The sequence below is a fragment of the Phalacrocorax aristotelis genome, chromosome 3 (genome assembly GCF_949628215.1).
Source record: "Phalacrocorax aristotelis chromosome 3, bGulAri2.1, whole genome shotgun sequence".
Lineage (NCBI taxonomy): Eukaryota > Metazoa > Chordata > Aves > Suliformes > Phalacrocoracidae > Phalacrocorax > Phalacrocorax aristotelis.
Window position 1 is genome coordinate 40,673,601 of NC_134278.1, and position 24,066 is coordinate 40,697,666.

The window sequence follows — 24,066 nt, forward strand, 5'->3', positions numbered from 1 at the left end:
CTTTTTTAAACACAAGCAAAATTATTTTTTTCTCCTTTTATAATCTGTTCCTAGGTGTTATGATTTAATTTTTAAATCAAGCCAAAGCTGGGCCTTCACTGAAGACAAAACATATTTAAAAAAAACCAAAACAACAAAATGCAGATGTTTTATCGATGATGTGCGTGTATGATGATATGATTTCTTAAAACAACTGTCAGAAGAGCGGAAATAATCACGGATGTTAATGTGAAAGGCTGAAATGATGACAGTGTATTTGCCTGCACACTTCCTGAGGTGGTATAGTGTGGGAAAGGAGTTGCTTGGGAAGTTGTCATTATTTCCTCTTATGTTGTTTAGAATAGACTTAGGTGTTACCATCAAGAAGAACTGTCGGTTTGTGGCAGTATAGCCCTTATTTTCTACTGAATGTGCAAATACAGTGGGAATTGTCTCCTGGCTTCTTTGGAAGTGACAACTTTCACAAGAGATATTCAGACTTCTTAATTTAAATGCAGTACGCAGCTAAAGATTAAGAGCTAATCTTTCATTTATAGTTGCTTTTGTTTTGCCAAGACTTTCTCAATTCATCAGTGACCTAAGTTTTAAAAATACAAATACTGTGGCACAACCATGATCCAGGGCCCCAGGACATGCTAACTTCATCCCCTAAGGACCTCCACTGTTTTCAAACCACAAATGTGGGAAAGGAAAATTGCCCAAGTAACATGAATCTGAGATTAAGTCACAAGAAAAACTAATGTTTTGAAACAAGCAGGGACCTTTCTACAGCATTTAGTGGGCTTTGGATGGGGCATGTGGGACCACAAGGAGATTATAAGTGGTTTTTTAACCCTTCCTTTCTGTTGTGGATGACCAGCAGTGGGGCACTTTAGTGTGCCCGGTAGCCAGCAGCATGGCTGAGCTTGCTCTCCCTGCACAGCTTTTATGCATTGCTGTTGGACCACTCCATCGCTCCCCCGCCCCAACTCTGTCCCGACTAGCACTGGCCAAAACTAAGCTAAATTTTTGTTTCAAGTCTTTGATTACATTTGCAACCACCACCAACTGATTTATTGCTGCAGTTGGCAGCACTGTTTTAGTTTGTATTCCTTTCTTCTGCTCTTTTGTGGTTTTTTTTCTGAAGTATATGGGTTTGTCTTAATGTGACATCTCTGTGCAAACATATGCATCTGAGGAAGGCAAAAGAGATTTATTGCATTTTGGCTAATACAGAGGAAAGGGGAAATTGCCTACATAATGAAACAGGAGATTCAGTTTTAACTATGTCATTTCTTTCTTGTCTCCACAGTACTGAATACACAAATATAAAATATATAATCTACCTCCTCCTTCAAACACATCAACATACAATTAAAAGCCACAAAGCTTGACAACCTGTTGTCAAGTTGTTTAACCAGTTGTTTCAGAATCTGACAGACAAACTTATAAACAAAACGTAGAGCACCAGATTGTGGGATGAGGCAGCATCATCACGTGGCTTCCTCAGCTATCTCAAAATTTGGAAAACAAAAAAAGTAGAGGAATACTTTTTCTCCTTGAATAAATAACAGTTTAATTACATTATAGAAATAAAATATGATATGGTAGGAATACACTGGAAATCTTACAGAAATACTATTCTGCTACTGGTAGGTAAATGGTCAAAGCTACTTTTCATGACAATCTGAACGTTACTTGTGTACAAACTATTATACATGTTGCTAATGAAAAATATTGCAGCAGTTGCAAGGATGTTACCAGCTCAAATGAACATCTAATGATACAATATTCTTCTAAGAGGAAGTAATAATGTTAGATTTACAGACAATAGAGAGTTATGTTCTCCACTTTGAAACACTGGAAATAAAAAGCTCAGGTAATCCAATTTCTTTACCTCATATTATCACAAGGAACAATTTTCCTTTCACTATGAAACAGCATCCAAGAGACCATGTAAACAGTTTATTCAAAGGTAGTATTTGAGATGTCACAGCAACTTCAACAATTGTTCTAGTCTACAATTACAGACTTTTTAGGCCACTGCTTGTACAGATGACTTTTTTTATTTTTCACTTATTTACATACATTCAGCCCAATAACAGCAGGTAAAATGCGCTGTCTATCTCACAATAGACACACTAAAATTTTCATCAAAAGGCCAGTGCAAGAAGATGTGGATAGTGATTGCACAGCATCGAGGAGATTGTATTATACAAATATACAATTAGACTGTTGAGAATCTAACTCTGCACGCATGTGACACAGACGGTCTTCTCGGTAGATACGCGACACTTGGGAATTGGTACGTATACGTAACTGCAGCTATCGTTGGTTGGTTGATGATGAGTGTGGGTGGCTGTGGAACACAGTATCGTTTGGCTGTGCTATCACTAGGTGAAGGTAGGCAACTGCAAATCAGGAATACCTAAAGCTGAAGTTTAAGTACGGCTTATCGTGGAACGGCAGCAGATTTTTCTAATGAAAGAGTAGTTCTACTTAGTGCTTAACGTGTAGGGAAATTGTTGCCACCTCTTTAATAAACGGTTCTAAGTGAACCGACACAGATCCCAGAGCTTTAGAAAAACTCATTATGCAAATGAAGATACTGATGATAGACGGTAACATTTCACAGGATGCAATTTTTTATTATATCAATAAGCACCAAGTTAAGTGCCAAGACAGCCCCATTGTCCCATGATTTATCATGTAAAATTTAGAACTTGAATGCACAACGAAAGTCCACAAAGTTTGCATTTAATTCACAAGAAGACAAGTTTCAAAAATGGCTCTTAAAATACCTTTACATTTCAAATGGACTTTCCCCCTGCCTCCTCCTGCTTTAGGATGGACTACATCTAGGTACAAGAAAGATCTTTCAGACAGAGGACTTGCATGTCCTCTGGGAATCCTCTGCAATCTGCCGGTTTCGGCTGACTGCTGCAGCCCCCTCGAGCGCCTGCTGTCCTGTCCTACCACCCAGGTAAGCTGCAGGGGACGGAGGTGGAGGAGAAGAGTACCCCTGTGCCTTCCAGCTGCTGCTCAGCACCTCACCTGATGGGATCTTTAAAATGTGCCGCCCCTCACCAGGCCTGAGCCTGGAGCCACTTATGGCCCCGCAGAGCCACTGGCTGAAATCGGCTGGGCCGTTTGTGCTACCAGCTGCTCTGGCCTGCACGGAGGTACCAGAAACACCACGGGGACACCACAGTGGCCAGAGACCCCAGGGTTGCTGCCCTGCTCTTTCCCTACCTAAGCCCGAGGGTGGGCGTCAGGGCAGCATGGATTTGGCTCCGCTCACCCAGTGCCACAGAGGGAGCCGCCCCTCTTGCGGCAAGCGTCAGGCAGCTAATGGGCTAAGCTGCCTTTGCAGCTATTTTGGCAGAAATCAGCCAGAAGAAGGGTAAGGAAACGGTCCAAAAAAGCAAGGCAGCAGAGAAGAGGACCCAGTACCTTCTGACTCAGAATGGAATTACAGAGTATCCATGCCTCAAAGACTATCCAGTAACATGCTCCTTGTGAAAGTCCCAGGCTGCAGAACCAATCCCACCAGGGAACAGAGGTGCCATGTTCCTTCAATAACATCTCCTTCCTCGAAGCTGATGGTGTCAAACCTTGTCATCTGTATCCTGATTTCACAGTGAGACTCACCCCATTTCAAGCACTCAGATTTGAATCCTGACAGTCTTAAAACAAATTATCATTTATTTCTGGCTTTCTCAGTTTTCAGGAACACCATCAACAGCCACTGCTGTTGTCAGTACAGGCTCGTGCCGTGCTCTGCCTCTTGTTTCCCCTTATTCTCAAGTACAACTGAAAGGTTGCTTTCTCTAGCCCATGGATACACCTCTCAGAGTGGATCGAGGTGTTCTTAATATGGTACTTTCATCAGTAATCAGTTGGAAGAACTCAATTTTAGAAACAGAATTCGTGTGCAAAGCGTGCAACAAGAAATACAGTTTACATTTGGTCATAGTGACCTATCTTAGTTATGCTACCATGACTCACACTGATTAGTATACTTACACACACACGCACGCACACACATACAAACACATAGATATTTATTTATATACACGCTCACACAATAAGAAAATATCTAAGTCTGACAGTATTTCCTCCTCTTTTAGTGAAGATGGGAGTTTGGCATCTCAGGCTCTGAATCTGCTTAAACCTGGGATACAGGAATGCGACACACTTCAAGTATACATCGACTGCACAGTGATAACATCACACATTGAGTCTGACACATGCTGTCTTCAGTGGTCCAGCACCAGCACGTGGCTTAAAACCAGTTGCCCGTTAAAGGAGCCAATATCCAGGACCTTCGCCTTTCAGTGTTCATATTCACGCAACGCCCGAGAGCAGGGCAACAGTCTGTACAACCATGAACGTCCTTCTGTATAAACGCAGCGGTATTTAAAAGTCTGAACCAGTGCATTCCTGTCTTACATTCCTCCTCTATTCCTTTGTTGCTGTTACTCTTGTGTGCATGTGAAAGTAAAAGGTAGTGGGGAAATAATTTTAGTAGAAGAACACAAAGCCTCTCCTCTAAGTCCACAGAAGACCACTAAAAGTGTAAAATTTCCAAAATAGCTCATATGAATTCTCCAAATACAGTAAGTGTTTTCAATGGGGTTTACATATCACATTTCACATTACTTCCACGGAAGTCTACCTTACCACTTTGTTTAATCAGACAAATATCAATAACACATAATAAAACAGCATACAATTCACGGGACACGACACATTTTACAAAACCTCTAAAACTCAGCACTGCCGCTTTTGGAAAAAATCAAAAACTCCTATTACTTACAGACATGAAATACACCTCACATTGAAATGAACAGCATGATTACAAGGCTTCTTTTTCTTACTTGATGATATTGGTTTAGGATGCATTAGTTTTCAATTAGGTTTCACAATTTTTCTTCACACCCCCAAAAGGAGCCGTTACCAACCTGGTATTTTGTGTGTGCTCTTTCAGGAAACTTACTATTATTCAGTAAACACTTTTTGAGAAAAAAACTTTTGAAAATTTAGCTTGAGTCCCTAATTGTAAAACCTGAAGAACTGGCTGATGGTAATGCTCTTAACACAATCATCGCTTAGCTTACAATGACAAACCAAAAAAATATTACAGGAGGGTACAAACACGTTAAGCCACGGGTTTGGTTTTCTCTGTTGTTGAATTTTTTTGTTTTAAACTAACTCCTTTTCTCACAATACTGAGAAGTCTCTGACTTACAACGCTTCAGCAGTCGTGTCTGTGGAGACAGACATGGTAACTTTGGCAATCTTAACTGTGCTCTTAATGCAGCTCTCGGCAGCCCTGTGCACGTTCCCAGCGTTGTTGGCGTGTTTGTGCTGGCAGTCAGACTCCATGCTGTTATCGAGGGGCTGCGCGGTTCCTTCGCAGGTGGGGAACATGCTGCGGAAGGCGTGTCGCAAGTCCTTGCTCCTCAGAGCATAGATGATGGGATTCACTGTTGAATTCAGCAAACAGAGCATGCTACAGAAGGCAAAGACAGTCTTGATGAGCTTGTTCATTTTCCCAAAGACATCATACACCATGATGGCGAGGAGAGGGCCCCAGCATATGATTAAAACGACTAGGATAAGGACCAAGGTTTTGGCTAACCTGATGTCCATACGAGTTTGATCAGGCCTAGTGATCTGTACCTTACCATCCTCCGTAGACTGAATGATTATGCTTTTCTGTGTGCCCCGCTGAATCATGCGAACAGCGTGGCTGTGAGCCTTCCACAGTATGTACATGTAGGCATAGACAATGAACAGCAAGAGGATGCTGGTGACCCCAATCCAGAACATCAGGTATGTCTCGTCAATGAGAGGGAATATGTCTGAACAAACAGAGTTGAGCTTTTTGCAGTTCCAGCCGAGCAGAGGAAGAACGGCTATTACAATAGCGATGGTCCACATCACACAAAACGCTACGACAGCCTTTGGTCGGGTAACAATCCTTTTGTAAGCTAGTGGCCTGTGTATAGATATGTACCGGTCTATTGCCGTGAGGAAAAGGCTACCTACGGAGGCGGTGAAGGAAGCTGTAACTCCACCCAGTTTGAACAAGAAGACATTGGGGCTGTCCTTCCGGTGAAAAACATGGAAATCCACAAAACTGTAGACAAAAATCACGCTGCCCAGGAGGTCGGCCACAGCCAGGCTGCCAATGAAATGGTAGGAGGGTCTACACCGGAGGCTTCGGGAGTGGAGGATGACGCACAAGACGAGGAGGTTCTCTAGGACCGTGAAGGTGCCCAGGGTGAGCGACAGGACAGCGATGGCCAGCTGCTGGCTGGGGTTCAGGATCATAAAGCACTCCATATCCATGAAGTTCTCCCCACACTGTATGTTCTCCTCATTATCCTTAAACGTGGACAGGGACTTGTTGTAAAACTCTGTGATGTTGACCTGATCTGAGGGAATAATGCTCAACAGGGGATCATCTCCCGCAGTCATTTTTTCTTGGAAAGGATCACCCCTGAAGGAAGAGAGAGGAAACTTCTGGGGGTAGTACCCCAGCTTGGATGCCATGTCGCCTTTCATGTCTTCGTACTGGATATCATTGGAACCCACGTAAAGGAGATCAGTTGTGATTGTTCGGAAAGTTGTATCTGCAAGGCCATCTAGGATTGACTTCATAACCCCAGTCTTGTTGGTTTCAGAGAGACTTGGGGGAGGGAAAAATGCATCGGAGGAAATCCTAGAAGGGAAAAAGATCAGACTTCATTAAGATAAACAAGAGACAAACTCCGCAAACAACCTACTTGAACTGTGTCAAACAAAAATGAGCTTTCTCTTGTATTCAGCGCAGGTCTAGCCTCTGCCACCTGCAGGAATCAGGGTGAGTTGAGCACTTAGAAAGAAATCACGTGGATTTCACTAAAACTGAATTACACTAGGAAGTGACGCAAAACTAGAGGCGCAGGGAATTGAGTATTCCACAGGAAAGTAATTCTCATTTCTCACCAAAACCTTCTGAGCCGCTCCACCAGAATGACATTTTTGTCTAGATCTGAATTTCGCTTCTGATTGCAAAGTACCTTGCAGACCAATATTCCTTGGGCTTGCTTCATTTAGATAATACCAAGTGCCACCACAGGAGCAGCACTAAACTGAATCGTCGCCTTCATTGCTTTTCTTTCAAAAGGCACTGAGGGTTTTGAAAACCTGACAATAGAGGGAACAGGGAAAGAGCCATGCACTCTAAGTTTCACAGTTCACCCAGTATGCCTGTATGTTCACATTACTCTGTTACAGCAACCTGAGGTCTACTAACATCCTGAATTTGTTATTGCAAATTTACTAGCAAGGTGTTTCATCTACAAATATAGGGATCTGGATATAGCTTCATTACTCTATTCCTTCTTTCTGCTAGGCATACGAAGGCAACTGGGATGTTTGGACTCTATGGGAGAGGTGGGTTGTTACCCAGCCCTGTCCATAGTTTCAGGAAAGGTGACCAGCACTGCTAAGTCAGTGAGTGCATCAGCGATCCATTCTGTGTGGATCAGAAGCCTCAATCAGTGCAGTTCATGCTCACCTAGAAAAGCACGGCACCAAGTTTGGTCAGAGTGCAGCTCTGGCCAAAACTCCAAGCAAAAGGGATCAGGAGCCACTGCTCCTGCGACAAACGGAAATAAAATGTGTCCCGTTGGGGACACCCTCAAAAACATTCTGTCTCCTCAGAAACGAGAAGCCCAGCAGAAGGTCCCCAGTTAGCCAGTGGTCTCTGAGTCCTATCATGCCCAGCCTTTGTTCATGGATGGTGCTTAACTGCAGGGTGTACCTCCTGGTCAGGGTACCCTTGGGAGACCACCCTCTACAGCATCTGAGCGTCCCACATGCATCAACACGTAAGACAGTTCTTACAGGTCTTCTTATGCTGTGCTCCTTTATATAGCTCTGTCCAAATCACATGCCTTGAATATGCATTGAACATCTGCTTTAGGGCTCCCTTCCACCACCAGAGTGCCTGAGAGTGGTCTGAATGCAATAAAGAGTTAGAATCATTGCTTCGCTGTGCTACAGCTATTCTGCATCTGCTATGGGGCGTCTTGATGATTACATCAGCAACAGGAGGAAAACCAAGCTTTTTCATGCTTTTAGAATGGAGGAAATTGTTTGTGACACCCAAGAAATCCCAGATGCTATATATAGGCTTGTACTGACTTAACCTCTTCACTTTACACAACTGACAATAAATGGCCAGAAAGGCTATCTGCCAAAACCCAGAGTACTGATCACCAACTCCTAAAGAGGAAACTTGCACGGTAGGTAGTACAGCTCAGTTTTCCCATGAAAACTAAAAGAAAGACGAAAACGATTCATCTCCTCAACAATACCAGTACTTAAAAGCAGGAGAAATCACGAGGATTTGCAAAAGAAGCAGAAATCATTTGGCTGATGAGATATTTGTACTGCACTTATACATGGCATTTGAACACTCAAGACTTTTTGCATAGTTCATTGAAGTCTTCCATTTGATTCAGCAGGCCTGGGCATTGAGTGTTAAAGGAAATATAGGAACCTAGGCTTCCAGAAGACACTGCAACTCCAGTGCTGCAAACAAGGATGAGTATAAACAACCCTTACCAGGAGAGTCTAACAAACAGCACAGACACTTGCTGTGTCAGCTTTTGCAGACATCGTTGCTCAGCAAATAACAACATAATTATTAGACAGACAGACAATATTAAGGAATTTAATTTTCAGGGTTTGAGTAGTGAGGGAGGGAAATGTCACTGAAGCACACGTGAAAAATGAACAGCAATAATCTAATACATAACGTACTTTTCATCCAGAAGGTACCTTACAGCTGTTCCTCGTAGAATTTGCAGATGTTATATGGTGCAAAGATGACCCTGCTGACAACTGACAAATCTGCTTTGGGTGAAGTCTGGCAACTTTAAACTTGGCATTATAACACCAGTTTAAAACTAGAAGTGAAGAATGAGTTATTCATTTGAAAACTGTCCAAGAAATATTAAACAAATCGAGTAGTTCTATAAACATGTAAAGATGGCTGTGGCGTTCTCTGTTTTCCCAGCTTATTTCTGACAGAAAAAAGACAACCATTTTAATGATTAAAGCCACAGCCCCATGTCGAGAAGATTATGTCTGAGTAAAGCTTCAAAAATTGTATGCAACTGAGCACTTCTGCTAGACAGACAAACAAATTGTTATGAGGTAGCTGGTCCCTGCTGGAGTCATGTTAAGTACAGACTTCCTCAGAATAAGGTGCAAGCTGCTGTGCAACCCGTACCTTTGTTTGAAATACAAATGAAAGAACACGAATTCCTGCGTGCTCTTTTGAAGGTGTCAGTGAGTTATGTGACAATATCACTATGCATGCATATGCTATGATAACAACATAGTTAATGGGATCAGGAGTGGCAAGTCTTACTCTGAATTTCAATGATTTTTTTTCCCTCTGTATTTTTACATTGACATTATTACAGTAATTTCCACCTTATTGTCTCTGCAAGGAGAGTTTTCTTTGAGAGTACTTGGGAGTTCATTAGTGGTGTAGTTTAGGCTTTGGGGGATGCAGCTGACATTAATTTTGTTTTTGTTTGCTGCTGGGAATATAATAATTGGAAATTTCTAGCAGTATGTGTACATGCACCTATTCAAGTAGCAGTTGATTTTTATTAAAGTTGCAGTAAAACAGCCATTCGCCTGATCTGGAATCACACTTTACTGGAATTTAGTTTATTTTAATTCAGATACTAGCTTGACCTGCTGTAAGCTACAATACTGAAATGCGCTGAAGGAATCAGCGAGGTTTTCCACAGCTGCCTAGTGGAAACAAGACTGGACCTTTGGCACTGAGGTTATCAGGAGAGCCCAGGTCACATCTGAGGTATTGCACAGTTTGACATAGACTGTCATGTCCAACCCAACTGATGGTGGGAGCAGTGGTCTGGTTCCTGGTCTTTTTGTTTGGTTAGGTGGATGTGCCAGTGCCACACTAATTTTGGCTCTGAGCTCTTCAGTCCAAACCTGGAGCGGTGAGGAGGCACTGGCCACAAGAACGGGACACTGAACTCCACGCAGCTACACTGCTCTTTGCAGTTGGCTTCAACACAACCCAAACCCATATTGCCCAAGACCCATTAAGATCTCTACATGAAATAGTCTGGAAGCCTCCTCACAGCCTCCCGAGCAGACAAGGGTCCCCTGCACAGAACCCTTCTCTCTGGACAGGGCCGTGGTGACAGCTGTGCTGCAGCAAGGTCCCTTCATGGACAGGGTGACAGCAAGGGAGAGCCTTCCTGCCCTGCCAAAAGCTGCTCTTCCAACAGAGCCTTTGAGTCTCCAAAGCTCTCAGCTTCGTCCCTTCCTTAAATGAGCTCTACGACCTCGCTCATTTTAAAACGGCTTTAAAAAGAACTGAAACATTGGTTAAAGATGAGGAAGAGACCACGCTGCTGCCGGCACTCAAAATTTTCAGTGTATTTCCATGACTGCATGCACCAATTCATAGTAAGTAATGAATTATGATTACAGATAAGGATTAAACAATAGATAAAATTTTCAAGCATCTTTTATCTTCAAGTCCAAAACCAGAAAACCCATAGCTGAAGACCATTTCAGACTTCTCTCCCATCAGCCAGCGGCTGTTGATGGGCACTCCCAGACCAGCTGTGCAAAGTGACTGCCACTAGATGGAGTGACTATTACAAACACACCACTTAGCTATCTGCAGAGATCTGGATTTAACTTCCTCTAGCCCTTTTTTTCCAGTCTGCTTTACCAGGGTTCAAACATATGAGGTGTTAAACATCAGCTGAAAGTTGAAGACACAACTTCGTAAGGCTTTGCCCTCAAAGTGAAAGAATTAGTGAAGAGTTAAGGGGTGAGTCTTACTACTGCCCTCCACTGTGTGGTTACATATAGCCTTAAAAGAAGCTTGGATGCTATCAGAACATAAAGACGCCTTAGGTAAAATATAAAACACGTAATGCATAAAAGGCCGGTAACTCATCTTGGACAACAGGGAGAATTATACCTCCCCTGGACTTCTCTTTGGACCGCAGGACCAGTTCACTCGGGGAAAAAGAACGTGACTTCATTAAAATGCTATTACCTATCTTCTGCTGTTCTAGGGGAGAGGAAGGGCTGGAAAGTTTTTATCGTTGTCTAAAAAGGGCTAAACTTCTTATAATTTTCAAGCCAGGATGACTGATAGAGCAATTTTAATAGCCTGCATAGAAACAGTGAATATTTGCGTTCTTCCTCAGAAAGTAATTATGAGCAATACAATGATGCTACCGAAAACTGCAAAAATGTTGATGTGGCGAGAAAAGGAATCAAAACAAGAAAGGAAAATCCACAATCAAATCTTTCTAGCTTCTATTTTAAAAAATATTTTTATCTCCTTGTCTGTACATTTCTTCTACGATACCCACAGCTAATTAAGAACAGGCTAAAGGACAAGTAGGTATAATTGAAACACACGTTTTCAATGCACAAAAATATGCAAATGAATTCTCCTTGCTTACACGTAAGGCTTCTAAGTCCTTCAGAGGGCTCTATCTTCCCGTAAGTTTGCATAGTGACCAGTACACTGAGACTCCCCCTAACCTAGGTCCACAAAGTATTACCACAGGAGAAACAGCAGTAATTCATACTTGTGTGCAGTCAGCTGAAAAAGTGTGAGAGAAATGAGATCTACAATAGTAACTGTTGGCCTCCAGGAATTAGAACTGTCCTTTAAAATGAAAATTTATATGGCTAATAATTACCTTATCCCATACGGCAATGAACAATACTGCTTCCAGGACCACACAAGGTTTCTAAGCCTCAGAGAAAGAAATGCGCAGGCTGAGAAATGGCGCTCTGAGAGTAACACCGAGCAAGAAAATAAAACATGTTGACGAGAATGTGAAAGCAATGCTACCCCTATCCTATTTACTGTTTTACTACTCTATCTCCAACACTGTGCTACTCCTGGGCTAAAAATGGCAAATACACTGTCACTCCTAATTCAGGAAAACTTGCACTCACTTCAGTGAATTTTCTCTGTGTGAGGGATCAGGAAGGAGCACAGACACTAGGAGAGAAGCAAATGAGGGATGCTATCTTCTACTTACAGCAAGGCACTATCAGCTATGGGGTAAATTAGGACATGCAAGTACTGAACCAAATTTTGCTCTTACATAACATGATGATGTCTTTGGCACATTGAACCTTAATTAGCAAGAAACCACAGATACATGGTTATTCATGTTAATTACCATTTGCACACTAGTAGGATGGGGGCTGCATTGTTCCAGTCTGGGGGCAAACTGCCCCTACGTGACACTACCCAGCATCCAGCAGCTGACAATCTGAACCACAAAAACAAAACAATGGAGAAAACAGAGCAGTAATCAGTGACCAGCAATGTTTTTAAAAACATAACATTATTTCTTCCCTCCAAAGTTTTGTTGGTGAGATGCATGTACCAGTTTTAGCACAGGTGACCTGCAGGCACAAAGGAAAAAGAGGCTGTGTCTTATCTCTCAAACAGCCCCGGCATACTCGTGTGTCTAAGATCAGAGAGGTTCAAAAGCGAGGTTGAAGTCCTGCTCCGTTTGGTGCAGGCACAGGACACGAACTTTGCTCTCCTGTGAGCTGGGCAACCGTGCTGGCAATCTCTCTGTTCTGCTGCCCATCTCTAAGGGTTGTTCCACATTAGATCAAGAGTTAAACATCAGGAAACAAAAGCACCAAGGTGCATACCTGGCAGGTGAGGGGCTTAGCTTGAAGTCCTTTCTCTGAATTAATGGAACCAAGGATGCGTCTCCCACACCCCACCCAGCTGCTGGGGAAAGAGCAGGGACAGCTGCCCCATCTGCCCGTGAAAAACCTCCAAAGCTCCTGAGTTCACTGGAAATCCATCAGCTTGTGAAATACAACCCCCTACACACATATTTCCTACCAGGCTGGAGACAAGACAAAGTACTGAAGGCACAAACCAGCAACGGAACCATCAGGGCTACGTTAATGGGAAACTGCAGCTACCTGGTCTGCCCAGCTTTTGGGAGAAAGGAGGGAAGGCAGATGTGGCTTTCTTAAAACAACAAAAAGATGGTATGCGCGTGGGATTTCAACATCTTTCACAGTTTACTTTCTGCACCTTAATTTCATTTAGAAACACAGTTTTGGGAGAGGATGAAGAGGCTTGCTGAAGTATGGAAGGTTCAGATGGAAGGGCAACAGTGAAGAAAGAGTGAGCTGGTACTTACTTAAAATGAGCTCCAGTTTAGCGACCCATTTCCCAATAAAGCAGAATGAACAGTTAATAGGAAAAGTTTGATACAATGTTATGGTACTTACATTTTAAAGAAAATGGAAGAGAACTCATTAAGTTGGTCAATTTTGAACTCTCAGACTTTTTCACAAAAGGGTTTATCTTGGATTTCAATATTCCAGCAGAAATTGCTTCATTTCCAGCCACTTTTCTAGCCATTCTCTAATGCCAAAAGGTGCAGGTGCTTATTACTGCTGAGTAGAATTGACATAAATGTTAAATGGAGACAGAGAAGCCCAGCCAGGTGCAAAAGAGATGGGGGCTGAACACTCAGTCTCCTGGAAGTACCTAGAAGAGACAGCAGTTTAACACACAACGTGTAGCTGAAGGGAGAGAAGGCATTTGAAAGAGCAGAGCAGGACATAAAAGACTGAGGCTTCAACGGATGCTAAATGCTAAAGGTCCCCAGAAGAACGTAAAGTCTACAGGATGAAATTGGAGGAAAACCACATTTACTGGGCGGGGTGGGGGGGAAGAGATAAGCACTCCAAGAAAACAGCTTCCATGTAATGGCCATAGCAGAACAAAAAAGATCAAGAATTTGTTGCAGCAGAAAATATTAGTGAACTTTATTAAAAGAGTAAGGATTAGAGACCGAAATGTAGCAAAAATGCCAGGCTCCAGGGAGAATTCTCATAAACTGCAGAGAACTCATGTCTGCCGCCTCCTCCGCCCGCAACAAACTGTGGCCCTAACAAGTTTTAATCAAAGACTTGGTGAGATAGCAAGGAGATGCTGAGAGCAAAGGTAATGCAAGTTAAGTGGTTGGTGTGGAGGGGACAGGGAGGTGAGAGGAAAGATAACTACTGTCCTCATACAGGGAATAGGGTGTCTCCAGGTGAGATGGGAGCAAAACAGGGGAAGCTAAGCGAGGAAGACCCAAGTGGAAGGAGCCCCTTGGGAGGCAGGGGATGTAGATTTTAGGGAAGGAGAAGAATTGCCTTTGCGATCAGCTTGGGGAAAGCAGAGCAGGTGAAGGAGAAAACTCACGAGAGAAAACCTCCCTCCTCTTCCCAGCTATGCGAACTTCAGAGACACCTCCATAAGCTGAAGGATATAGCTAGTGGGATTTTCAGATCTCACCATAAAGAAAGAACAGACCCAGTGTTCCGCAGGCAATGACTTGCTCTTTTGAAAGCCCATTTCTGATCTGTATTCAAACGGTGAAGGAAGACGCAAAGGGCTCTGAGAAGCCATCCTCGGTAAGGTCACAGAAAAGGACAGCTCTGAACACACTGACACATGGGACGGAGCTGGGGACGCTCAGGAGAGATCAGTTGAGCAAATCTGGCCAGGGACATTAATAAAGATCAAACAGCTTAAGGAAAATGAAGTACCAGACACAGACCTCAGAGGTGAAAAGGAAGATGGAGAGCTGAAACAGAGCCGCTGAGTGACCCGTACAGTGGATAAACGCACTGAAAGGGGAAAAGGGAAGAGGGGTTTACAGGCGATGACAGAAAGTTAGTGCACAGAAGGTCAGCAACACATTGCAAAGCAACATCTCTTCTACTTCAGCCCTCAGGAGTCCACTTCTCCCGAATATTGTTATTAGGCCACTAAGGATGGGCAGCGCTCAGAAGCTAGGACAGAAAGGCTTTGGTAAATGCGATGTCCCACGCCATCAGCATTAGTGAAGGACAAAAATGTGCACTCCAATTAAAAAATGTAAAATATTCCTTCATTTCTGGAGCTGTCTGGCCTTTCATAAAATTTAAATAAGCTCAGATAACTCTCTTCATAGCTACATTCAGAATATAATGATATTCAAATACACTGCCTTCACACACACAAACAACTTGTGAAATTATTTGCCAGCATATTAAGCCACTACACCAGATTGCTTGGCAATGGTGCATGTCTTCGAAATATGCAGATGCTTTTCTTTTTTTAAAAAAGGAGAAGAGGAGAAGTGAGAAAGAATTACAGTAGAATCTGATATCCAAGTAGCCAGAACAACAAATTGCAGAGACTCCAACCAATATTACAGCAGATCTGGAAAAATAGTTAAGATACTGAGGGATGAGTTATGACTTTTTGTGTGCGTGAGTGTATATTTCTGTGCATAAACTTACAGACAGACATACACAAACACATACACAGGAGGAACAACTATGCAAAGTCTCACAAACGCTGCAGTAGTGTTTGTCATGTGTAAACTCAAATTCCCAGAGTCAGAGGACAAGCAGACAAGCTAGAAGTGTAGGTACAAGAAATACAGGCAAGAAGAGTGCTGAGTATCTTTTTGAACTCCCCCATACACAGCCTTCCTGGGGAAAAGCAAGAACCTAAAATGAGCACACCTATCACTGAGATCCTGTAAGAAGCATTCTGCATATATATATATACACACATATATATATATAGGTACCTACATACAGACTCCTGTACTGTTTAAAACAGAGGCAGAATTGGCTAAAAAGAATTAGTTCTAAGAGCACGTTTCACATATTCACCACAACGGGAAGGTGGGAGCCCCCCAAGCCCCTAAGCACAAACTTTGAAAGGTTTCCTAAAATGCAGAAATACGAAAATTACTCCAGCGAGGGCTGAAAGGGAACTGACAGTATTCCCTAGGGAACTGCTTCTGCTCAGTACTTTGCAGGGAGTAAACACGCCTTTCTTAAGAAGAATATACAATTGCCATAAAACAGATTAACACAGGATGAGGTACAATTTGATGCCATCTAGCCTCGATCTACACAAACAAGACATCTGAAATGTATGAAACACCCAGTTTCTCCAACAGTCCAGCCAAAGTATAATGAGTAACATTATATTAACACACACGGTAGTGAAATACCTATTTTATCTGTAATCTGGATATTGGTACCTTGATCAAAAGAGGATGTTCCTAATGAAGAGAGGCAGAACCAGGCTTAGTGTACGTATCACCATAATGCCCCTGCATGAGGCACAAACAGCACAATAAAATGTGCTCCAACCTTATGTTGCAAACCCAATCATTTTTCATGGGCAACAATGGCACCTTCGGGAAAAAGAAAAAAAAAAGTTCTTTCTAACAAGAAATTGATTTATAAGTCATTATAACCATTTCAAAAGGACAGGTCGTGGCTGGTTTCAGCGATCATTAACAAAGCCACGCACTTTCAAACAGCCTGAGTTCTGGGGGGGAATTCTTATCCCAGCGACAGTGATCGGATGTGCACTTTTTGCAGCAGTACGGCGTCAGTCTAGAAATGGAGATGTAAAGAGCAGTACTGAGAAGACAGGTTGTCACATTTTTAACTTTGCATTAATAACAAATGCTGTTGCTGTCTGTTCTGGCACATTTTCAAGCTTGCTTTTAAGTACAAGGGGCTGGCATGCATTTCTACTATAGATAGGAAAACAAGAGCAGCCTTGTTATGATTAAAAGGGTCTATTTCCCTCTGCCTTCTGTCTTCTGTGTCCATCTGCACAGCTGCTTTGAACTTGGCCAAATCCCAGTGTTAGGGTCGTCCGCAGTACATATTTTAAATCAGCAGCAGACTGTGTGAATTTGCTGATAGAGAAGAGAAAAATCTCCAAATTATCAGTTAAATGGTTGATGAGTGGTTTTGTAGAACATTCATCATTTTACATAGCCTAAACTATTTGGGAAATCGCAGGGGAAACATATCTAAAACCATCCACTGTTTCAGGAGGAGACTCAGAGAAAGCCAATACAGACATCTGCAAAGATATGAAGAGCAATCAGAGAAATGAATTCTGCGGATGCCTAGGTAGCCGACTTCATGGCTAGAGAGAGGTCACAAAGTTTGCATCGGAGAAGTTACAGCAATTTCTCTTATAATGTGCAGAAGTAGGGAAGCCAGGTGAGCGGAAGACAGTGCAGAACCAGGAGCGGTAATGGATTTGTCATTATTGGGCAATACTAAGTGAATATATGGGTTTGGGTCCTCCCTTGCCTCTTGATCTTCTCACCTACCTCTACTCAATAGAAATGAAAGCCGTCCCAGCTCCCCCTCCCTAGCATGTAACACTTTCAGCACCAAAATTCCCGGCGGGGTGACAGTCTGCAAGAGTTTTGGGACAGCCACATTAAAGGCTGAAAGTCAGAAATTACTAAAAAAAAAAGTTGTTTTCATTTCTAAACTTCTGCTGCCAAATCACAAACCTGTGAAGGGAGAAAGGGAAAGAAAGACTTGCATTGGCTAAGACTTGCCATTCCTTCAGCAGAGCATGAAAGCCCTTAATGGGGTCCTTTATGCAACTGAGCTAACATAAGTCACCAAAGAACAGCCAGGATCAAAGGTGCCCACCGGCCCATCCTCACGATACTATAACCTGTTTCCACCTTCACCCTGAGATGTGTAGGTATTTTGATTTGATTACTGTGGGTTTAGGTGTTAGTGAATGGTTGATGAGGTAAATTCACAGCAAATAGTCAATTCCTTTACCTAGCCAACTTTCCCCCCCAGCCCAGCAATAGATGCCTGCTGGCTCAGTCAAACAATTATTGCTTTTATCAATTCTCCTTTAAAATGATTTTATTCAGATGGTTCTGCCTCTCATTTCGAAGACCAATGGATAATAAAGCAAAGCTGTTCCTGGTTGCTAAAAAACTAATTTTAACCTCAAGCAAATCAGGAATTACGCATTAATCTTCTACACTGTTTAAAGATGTTACGTTCATTTCTTTTACAGCTGATTTAATAAACTCTGCCTGCATAATAAATATTCCTACTACAGTCACAGGGCTTTTTTTCCTTTCCTGAGAAGGGAAAACCCACGCTGGCAGTTGATAGGAGGTGTAATCCAAAAAGAATTAAGCACACCCAAGTAATTTTTGCAATGTTGCACATTTTGTTATTAAATATCATATTAAATATCACTCTGATCCTTTGCATGATCTTCGTACATGTGAACAGCAATGCCACCCCCAGCAGAGAATGCTATATTCCTTTAAGAAAAGGTGAACAATAACAATGAAAACAAGATGATACATCTAAGGAAAAAAAAAAGAAACATTACCACACCTTTAACAGGTTAAAAAAGCCACACTACGTTTTTTTAAAAAAAAACTTGTAGATACTCAAGAAGGAGTATTTTGCTAGCTGGCTCTACATTAGATATACCCCTTTATCTTCTGAAAGAAGCAAACGTATGCTGAAACTGTTCATACGATCATTTGCTGCCACACAGAAAATAACACTGATCATAATTTTAGAGAAAGAAGGAACTATGGACTTCATCTTCTGACACCATTTTACTTAATCAAACTGAAATGACAGTAACGAGCTCTCTCCTACCAAAGGCTTGGTACATACCTCATCCAGGGGTGTTCTCAATGGAGAATTGCAGACGTCTTTGAGACAAAAAGATGCCCATTTAAAATAAGCCCATCTGGTTACTCAGAATTATTTCTCAACAGCTGAAGATTTCACATGACAAACACTGCATGAAGTTTAAAAAGCTCACTCTTTTTTCTGCCGTTTTCCCCCCAGACCTCCGAATACCCAGACAAAAACAAATGAACCAACCAAAAACCCTACTGGGATATTCTGAAGATGCTGGATGCCTAAGTGACATCTTTTAACGGGAACATTATTGCGCACAGAATCACGAACCGCCTTTTATTTCGGTCGCAGCCTCAACGGCAGAGTTTTGGGAGGAAAAGTGCACGGGAAAGCCAAGCCGAACGCCACCCGCTGTGAACCGCCGGTGGGTGAGTGAGGAGGACGAGGGGGGAGACCCCCGGTGTCGGATGGGGTCCTGAGGGGTCCCGGGAGGCTCCGCGCACAGAAGAATAGAGGCGCGTTAACCACACCGCCATCGGCCCCCCGCACCTCCGCCGGCCCCCTCCGTCCTCCCGCCGGGGTCGCGAAAGCAAACCCCGCAGCTCGGGCCACCTGCTTTTCCCGGGTGGCCCCGGGGCACCCTCCAACTCTTCCGCCCCCTCGGCGCGGGGCCGTGCCCGGCGCAGCGGCGAGACCCCCTGCGCTCCCTGCGGCCCCGGCCGGGAGGCGGCGGCGGGCCCCGGGGAGGGATGCTCCCGCAGGCAGCCGCCTCCCTCCGGCCGCTCCGCCGTCGGGGCAGGCGGTATCACCCCCCGGACCGCCCCCCCTCCCCCGCCCCCACCCACGCCGCCAACAAACTTTGAGGGGGACGACGGCTACCTGGTCCCCGGCCGGGGGGGGGGGCCCCCGCACCCTCCCGCACCCCTGGCCCTCCCCGCCCCGCGCCGTCCTTACCCTCCGCACGGCACCGGTCGCGTCCCCCGCCTGCTCCGGCCGCGCCGACCCCCGGTAGGGAGCGGGAGCGCCGCCCCGCCCGGGCACCCCGGCACTGGGGAGCGCCGAGGAGGCGGTGCCGGCGAGGGGAAGGAGGAGGTGGGAGACTTCTTCCCCCCGGCTGCCTCCCCTTCTTCCCTTCCCTCCCCTCGGCGCCTCCTCTCAGACCACCGCCGTCCTCGCTCGCCCGGCTCAGGCGGCGCCCCGGGCTCCGCCGCCCCGCCGCCGCCGCCGCCGCCGCCGCTCCATGTGCCGCCTGCCCGCCCCCCCAGGCCGCCGCCCCCGGCCCTCCTCCGCCGCCGCCTCCTCCGCCGCCGCTGCCGCCTCGGCGCGGAGAGGCAGCGCGGGAGCCGCCGGGCGCCCGGCGCGGCTCCGGCACACGCCGCCGCCACCACCGCCGCCACTTCCACCCCCCCGCCTTCCGCCCCTCTCCGGTCCCATTTATGAAGCCCGGCTCCCATCACGTGTCAGTGTGCCTTTTGTCCCGGCCCTGGCAGCGCCGGGGGAGACGGGCGGCGGCCAAACTTCGCCCCGGGGGAGGGACATGGGGACACCGGGGGACACCGGGGGGGAGGGGGGGGGGGCGGCGGCGGAAAGCGGTTCCCGTCATCCCCGTCCTGCTCAAGCCGTGCCCCGCGCCCCCGCCCGCCGTTCGCCCCGCGGTGGGGCAGCGGGTGATTGATCGCGATGAGCCCCGTCGTGCCGGCGCTCCGCCGCGGCTCCCCGCCGATCGCGGGGGGGGAGCCCAGCCGGCCGGGGGAGGCGGTGCGCGGGGCCTCCAGCCAAGGTGGAAGGCAGCGCCTCCTCCGGCCCGCGGGGGCGGACGGCGCCTCCGCGCCGGGGGCTGGGGCGGAGGGGGCCAGCGCTGCCCCGCCGCGGGGCACGGCCCGGCTTCCCGCCCTCTCCGCCCCGCCGGGGCTGAGGCGGGCGGCCCCAGCGTCCCGCCGCCGTGGCACGGGGGGGAGGCCCCTCACTCGCTCCGGGGCCGGGGGGATTGCGGGGATTGGCGGCCCTTGGGCCGTGGCTGCCCTCGCGGGCCGTCCCTCAAGGCCGACGAGCCCCTTCCCTGTGCCAGTATTTCCTGTGAAACGCCAGACTTTTACCATCGTTTATTTCCCTTTTCCTCACTATCCATCAGTCCTGCCTTGGGTATTTTGGGGCTTACAGGACAGCCGTCATGGCAGCCCTCAGACGTGCTGGGGAATCCCTCACCGCTGAGGGATGAAGTGGCTCCACAGGCGGATGGGCAACGGGCAAAACCGGAAAGCTGGTCTTTATTTAACAGCCGGTTCCTAAAGACTGTAATATCCATCTGGCTTTGCTCCGTGTGCTTCTGCCTCTGCAGTGTCATAAATATGTATTTGCCTTTCACACATAATAATACAGAAACATGATAAATATTTATCATTTGACATAGTGTCTAAAGACGTTAACTGGTCCATCTACCACATGCACCTGTGGAGGAGGAATATGCTGTATTCCTCATTTCTCAGGAAAAAAAAAAGCACTCAACTCTTCACAAGTGAGGGTTAAAGATTTCGGGTGGCTATATATTTTAGGGGTGCCCAACTTGACATGTGCCTGCTGCCTCACTCACTGTCTTCCTCTTGAAGGTTTCTGGAGCTGAGCGCCCAAGGCCTGAGGCACCCAAAATCTCAGGGCTCCATATGGGGAGGTGGGTCTGCTGAGGAACACAGACCCATTCTCACAATCCAGTGTTTTCCTTTCATCTAGTCCCCCAGTGAGTCTGCGAGATCATAATTACTGCCTATATTTTTTCCACTGCTGGCTCTTTCCAATGGTAATCGTTAAATTAACAAGAAAGGAGATAATTTCAAACAGCATTCCTGTGAGAAAAGTGGAAAAGAAAAAAAACTACTTTGCACCCAGATCAAGTTTCTGGTATTAGTCAGTCTGTCTGTTTGGTCATTCGGAAGTGGTGGTGTGTAAAAAGAACTTTATTTAACACTGCAGTAAATCAGAACAGATTTCTCTTTGGCCATGCATTTCAGAAAGTACTGACTTCTTCTCTTCAGAGGACTAAGACTTTTCATTTAATTCTTTGCAAGAATTGGGTACTTGTTTTTAATGTGAACCTACCATGGTAAGCTTCTCTTCCTGCCAAGGGACACATCCCCTCAGCAAAGGCAAGTCACGTACAGTGGACATCGCTGGACTAAAATCAGTCCACGGAGAGAATTTAAGGGCACGTGTTACAGCTCATCCCACCTCCACATTCATGGCTTGCTAAAGATCCCCATCCTGAACTGGGAGTTACTCCAATCCCGAGGTAATCCTTCTTTCTGTCACTTCTAAACTCGGATGGTAGAGAGGGAAATTGCAGTGTTGAGCATGTAGCCATGCCCACACACTGAAGGTTTTTTTTTTTTCCCCCTAAAATCCCCCACAGTTGCTACTGCCAGTTCAGCCCACAGGCGTAGCAGTTCCACAGGAGACAAGACGTACGGGTAGACAGAGGCAATTCAAGCACCAGGTTCTCAACCTTCTTCACAGTGGGGTGTCCTGTGACCCCTCACGCCCTGCACATCCCAGCCACTTCTCCAGGATCTTGCCTTTGATTTAGCAGTTTGGCAAAGGGAAGGTTCTTGCGATCCTGTGACACCTCTTCCTAGCGGAGCTGGTTGGAAAACCTCTGAAAGAACAGCTTTCCACTGGAAAATGCAACCCTGTCAAAATCGAAACACTTTGCAAACTTGTGTCGGTTGCACTGAAAATGTCATTTAAAAAAGAGTAAGTGGTGGAGGGATGTTCCAACAGTGTGGGAACATCTCATTTTGACATTTCCAAGCTAAATGTTTCAATTTCTTCCTTCAAAATGAGTTTTGGTTTCAAAATATTTCATTTTATATTATATATTACAAAATAATACAGAATTTGAAAAGCTGAATCACATACTTCCATCGATCTGAAATTAATGTTCTCCACAACTTTCTCGAGGTAAAGAATTCAGCTGTTCTGATTTGGAGCAAAATTTTAAACCCCAAATACCTAGGGAAACTAGGATGTCTGAATTTTGTTGGGCTCTCAACCACATGATGGAATTCCAGAACACATCAACGGCCACCTTTATAAAGTGTATGATTACAAAATACTTAAAATACCTAAATAGTGAAGGGCTATTTGCAGTCTTGCCTTTACTTGCACTTTAAGCCTCGCTGCCACTGGAGAGAAAACCATTCAACAGCAAATATGAGGTCTGAGGGAACAGGTGGGAGCAGACATAGACCCTGCAAGTAGAAGTTCCCACTTTTCTTTTGGTTGTTCCCAGTTAGCTTATTCCAAAGCAGCGCATCGGTCAGGTATCTGCTGGCCACGCCCAGTACAACTGCAAATGGAATTTCCTTCAGTTCTTATTTCAGGAGGAAGAGGAAAGGGGATAACAGATGAGGTAATCCGTCTGGTCCTATGTTCTTTCTATGTCACAAATCCCACCAATTCTTTGCCTTGTCATATTTTTTTTTTCAAATACTTGCATTTCATATTTTTATGAAAACTAAACTTTGTCCGTCACTTTATGAATGTTATATTCCATCCATGAAGCACTTTATTTATCTGTTTAGGTTGATCAGAGGTGCCTAATGAGTGAGGTTTTGATTATTTACGTAGCAAGAATCCGTACCACGATCAGGTTCGGTGCTTGAGTCATCTCAGAACTAGCGTTGCTTGCTTTCTGGAGTTCCATGGCTGCTTTCAAGATTTCCCCATCTCTTCTTTTCAAGAGTATTTCCTGCTGCTGCCTCATATTGTAGGCTTGGAAGTTTCACCCACTTTTCTCTGTTCATCCATAGGTAGACACAGCTATCAAACAAGACATAACTGATCTCCCAAGAGGCACTCAGGAGTACACTGGCTTCTAACACTCTCATCCCACGTCCTGCCCACAGGCAAATGGTTTTTTGCAGGGTTTATGTGGCAGTTTATCAAATCATTTTCAAATAAGAAACAACATTTGGTCTTATGTCCATTCCTAATTTAGAAGACTGCTTGTCCCAAAGGCTCATCTTTATCTGTCCAGTTTGGGAGACTGCTAGGATAGCACTGGACACCATGGGTGCATACAAGCTCTTCCACATTTCACAGTCATAACATCTCTGGAAAAAGTTGAAGAGGGTCTTCACCATAAACACAGTTCTGCTCCTGCATATCTTGAAGGCCATGGTAGAAATTCATTTGGACAAGGAAAAGAAAAGGTTGAAAAACAAGACCTTAAACCTTGACCATTTCCTGCACTAGTTTTCCTAAACCACAGAGCCTGAGAACCTGACATGTTCAGGTGCTGCTGCAGCAGACATAAGGACAAGTGCTCTTAAGGGAACATGATTTTTCAGCTTTTCTATGTTTTCCCTGCAAGCTATCAAACAAGCAAGGTCGGGTTGGGCCCCAGCAAGTCCTCATTCTGCCCATCATTCGTTATATGATGTTGACCTCTTTTTTTCAGTGGTGTTGAACACCCACAACTTTCACTAAGTTCAGCAAAAGCTCTGGGAACTCAGCACCTCAGGA

General features: G+C 45.1%; 1 protein-coding gene across 2 annotated transcripts; it reads right to left on the reverse strand.

The window, feature by feature from the left end:
* Positions 1-121: 121 nt before the first annotated feature.
* CNR1 (cannabinoid receptor 1) lies at positions 122-19,796 on the reverse strand. Of its 2 annotated transcripts, none has more exons than XM_075087260.1 (2): positions 19,504-19,796; positions 122-6,709 (listed from the first exon to the last, which is right to left on the reverse strand). In XM_075087260.1, the coding sequence occupies exon 2, from the start codon at positions 6,646-6,648 to the stop codon at positions 5,227-5,229; it is 1,422 nt and encodes a 473-aa protein (XP_074943361.1). In that variant the 5' UTR covers positions 6,649-6,709; positions 19,504-19,796; the 3' UTR covers positions 122-5,226. The 2 variants fall into 2 exon arrangements, with proteins under 2 accessions (XP_074943361.1, XP_074943360.1); XM_075087259.1 differs by lacking the exon at positions 19,504-19,796 and adding an exon at positions 18,580-19,333.
* Positions 19,797-24,066: the final 4,270 nt, after the last annotated feature.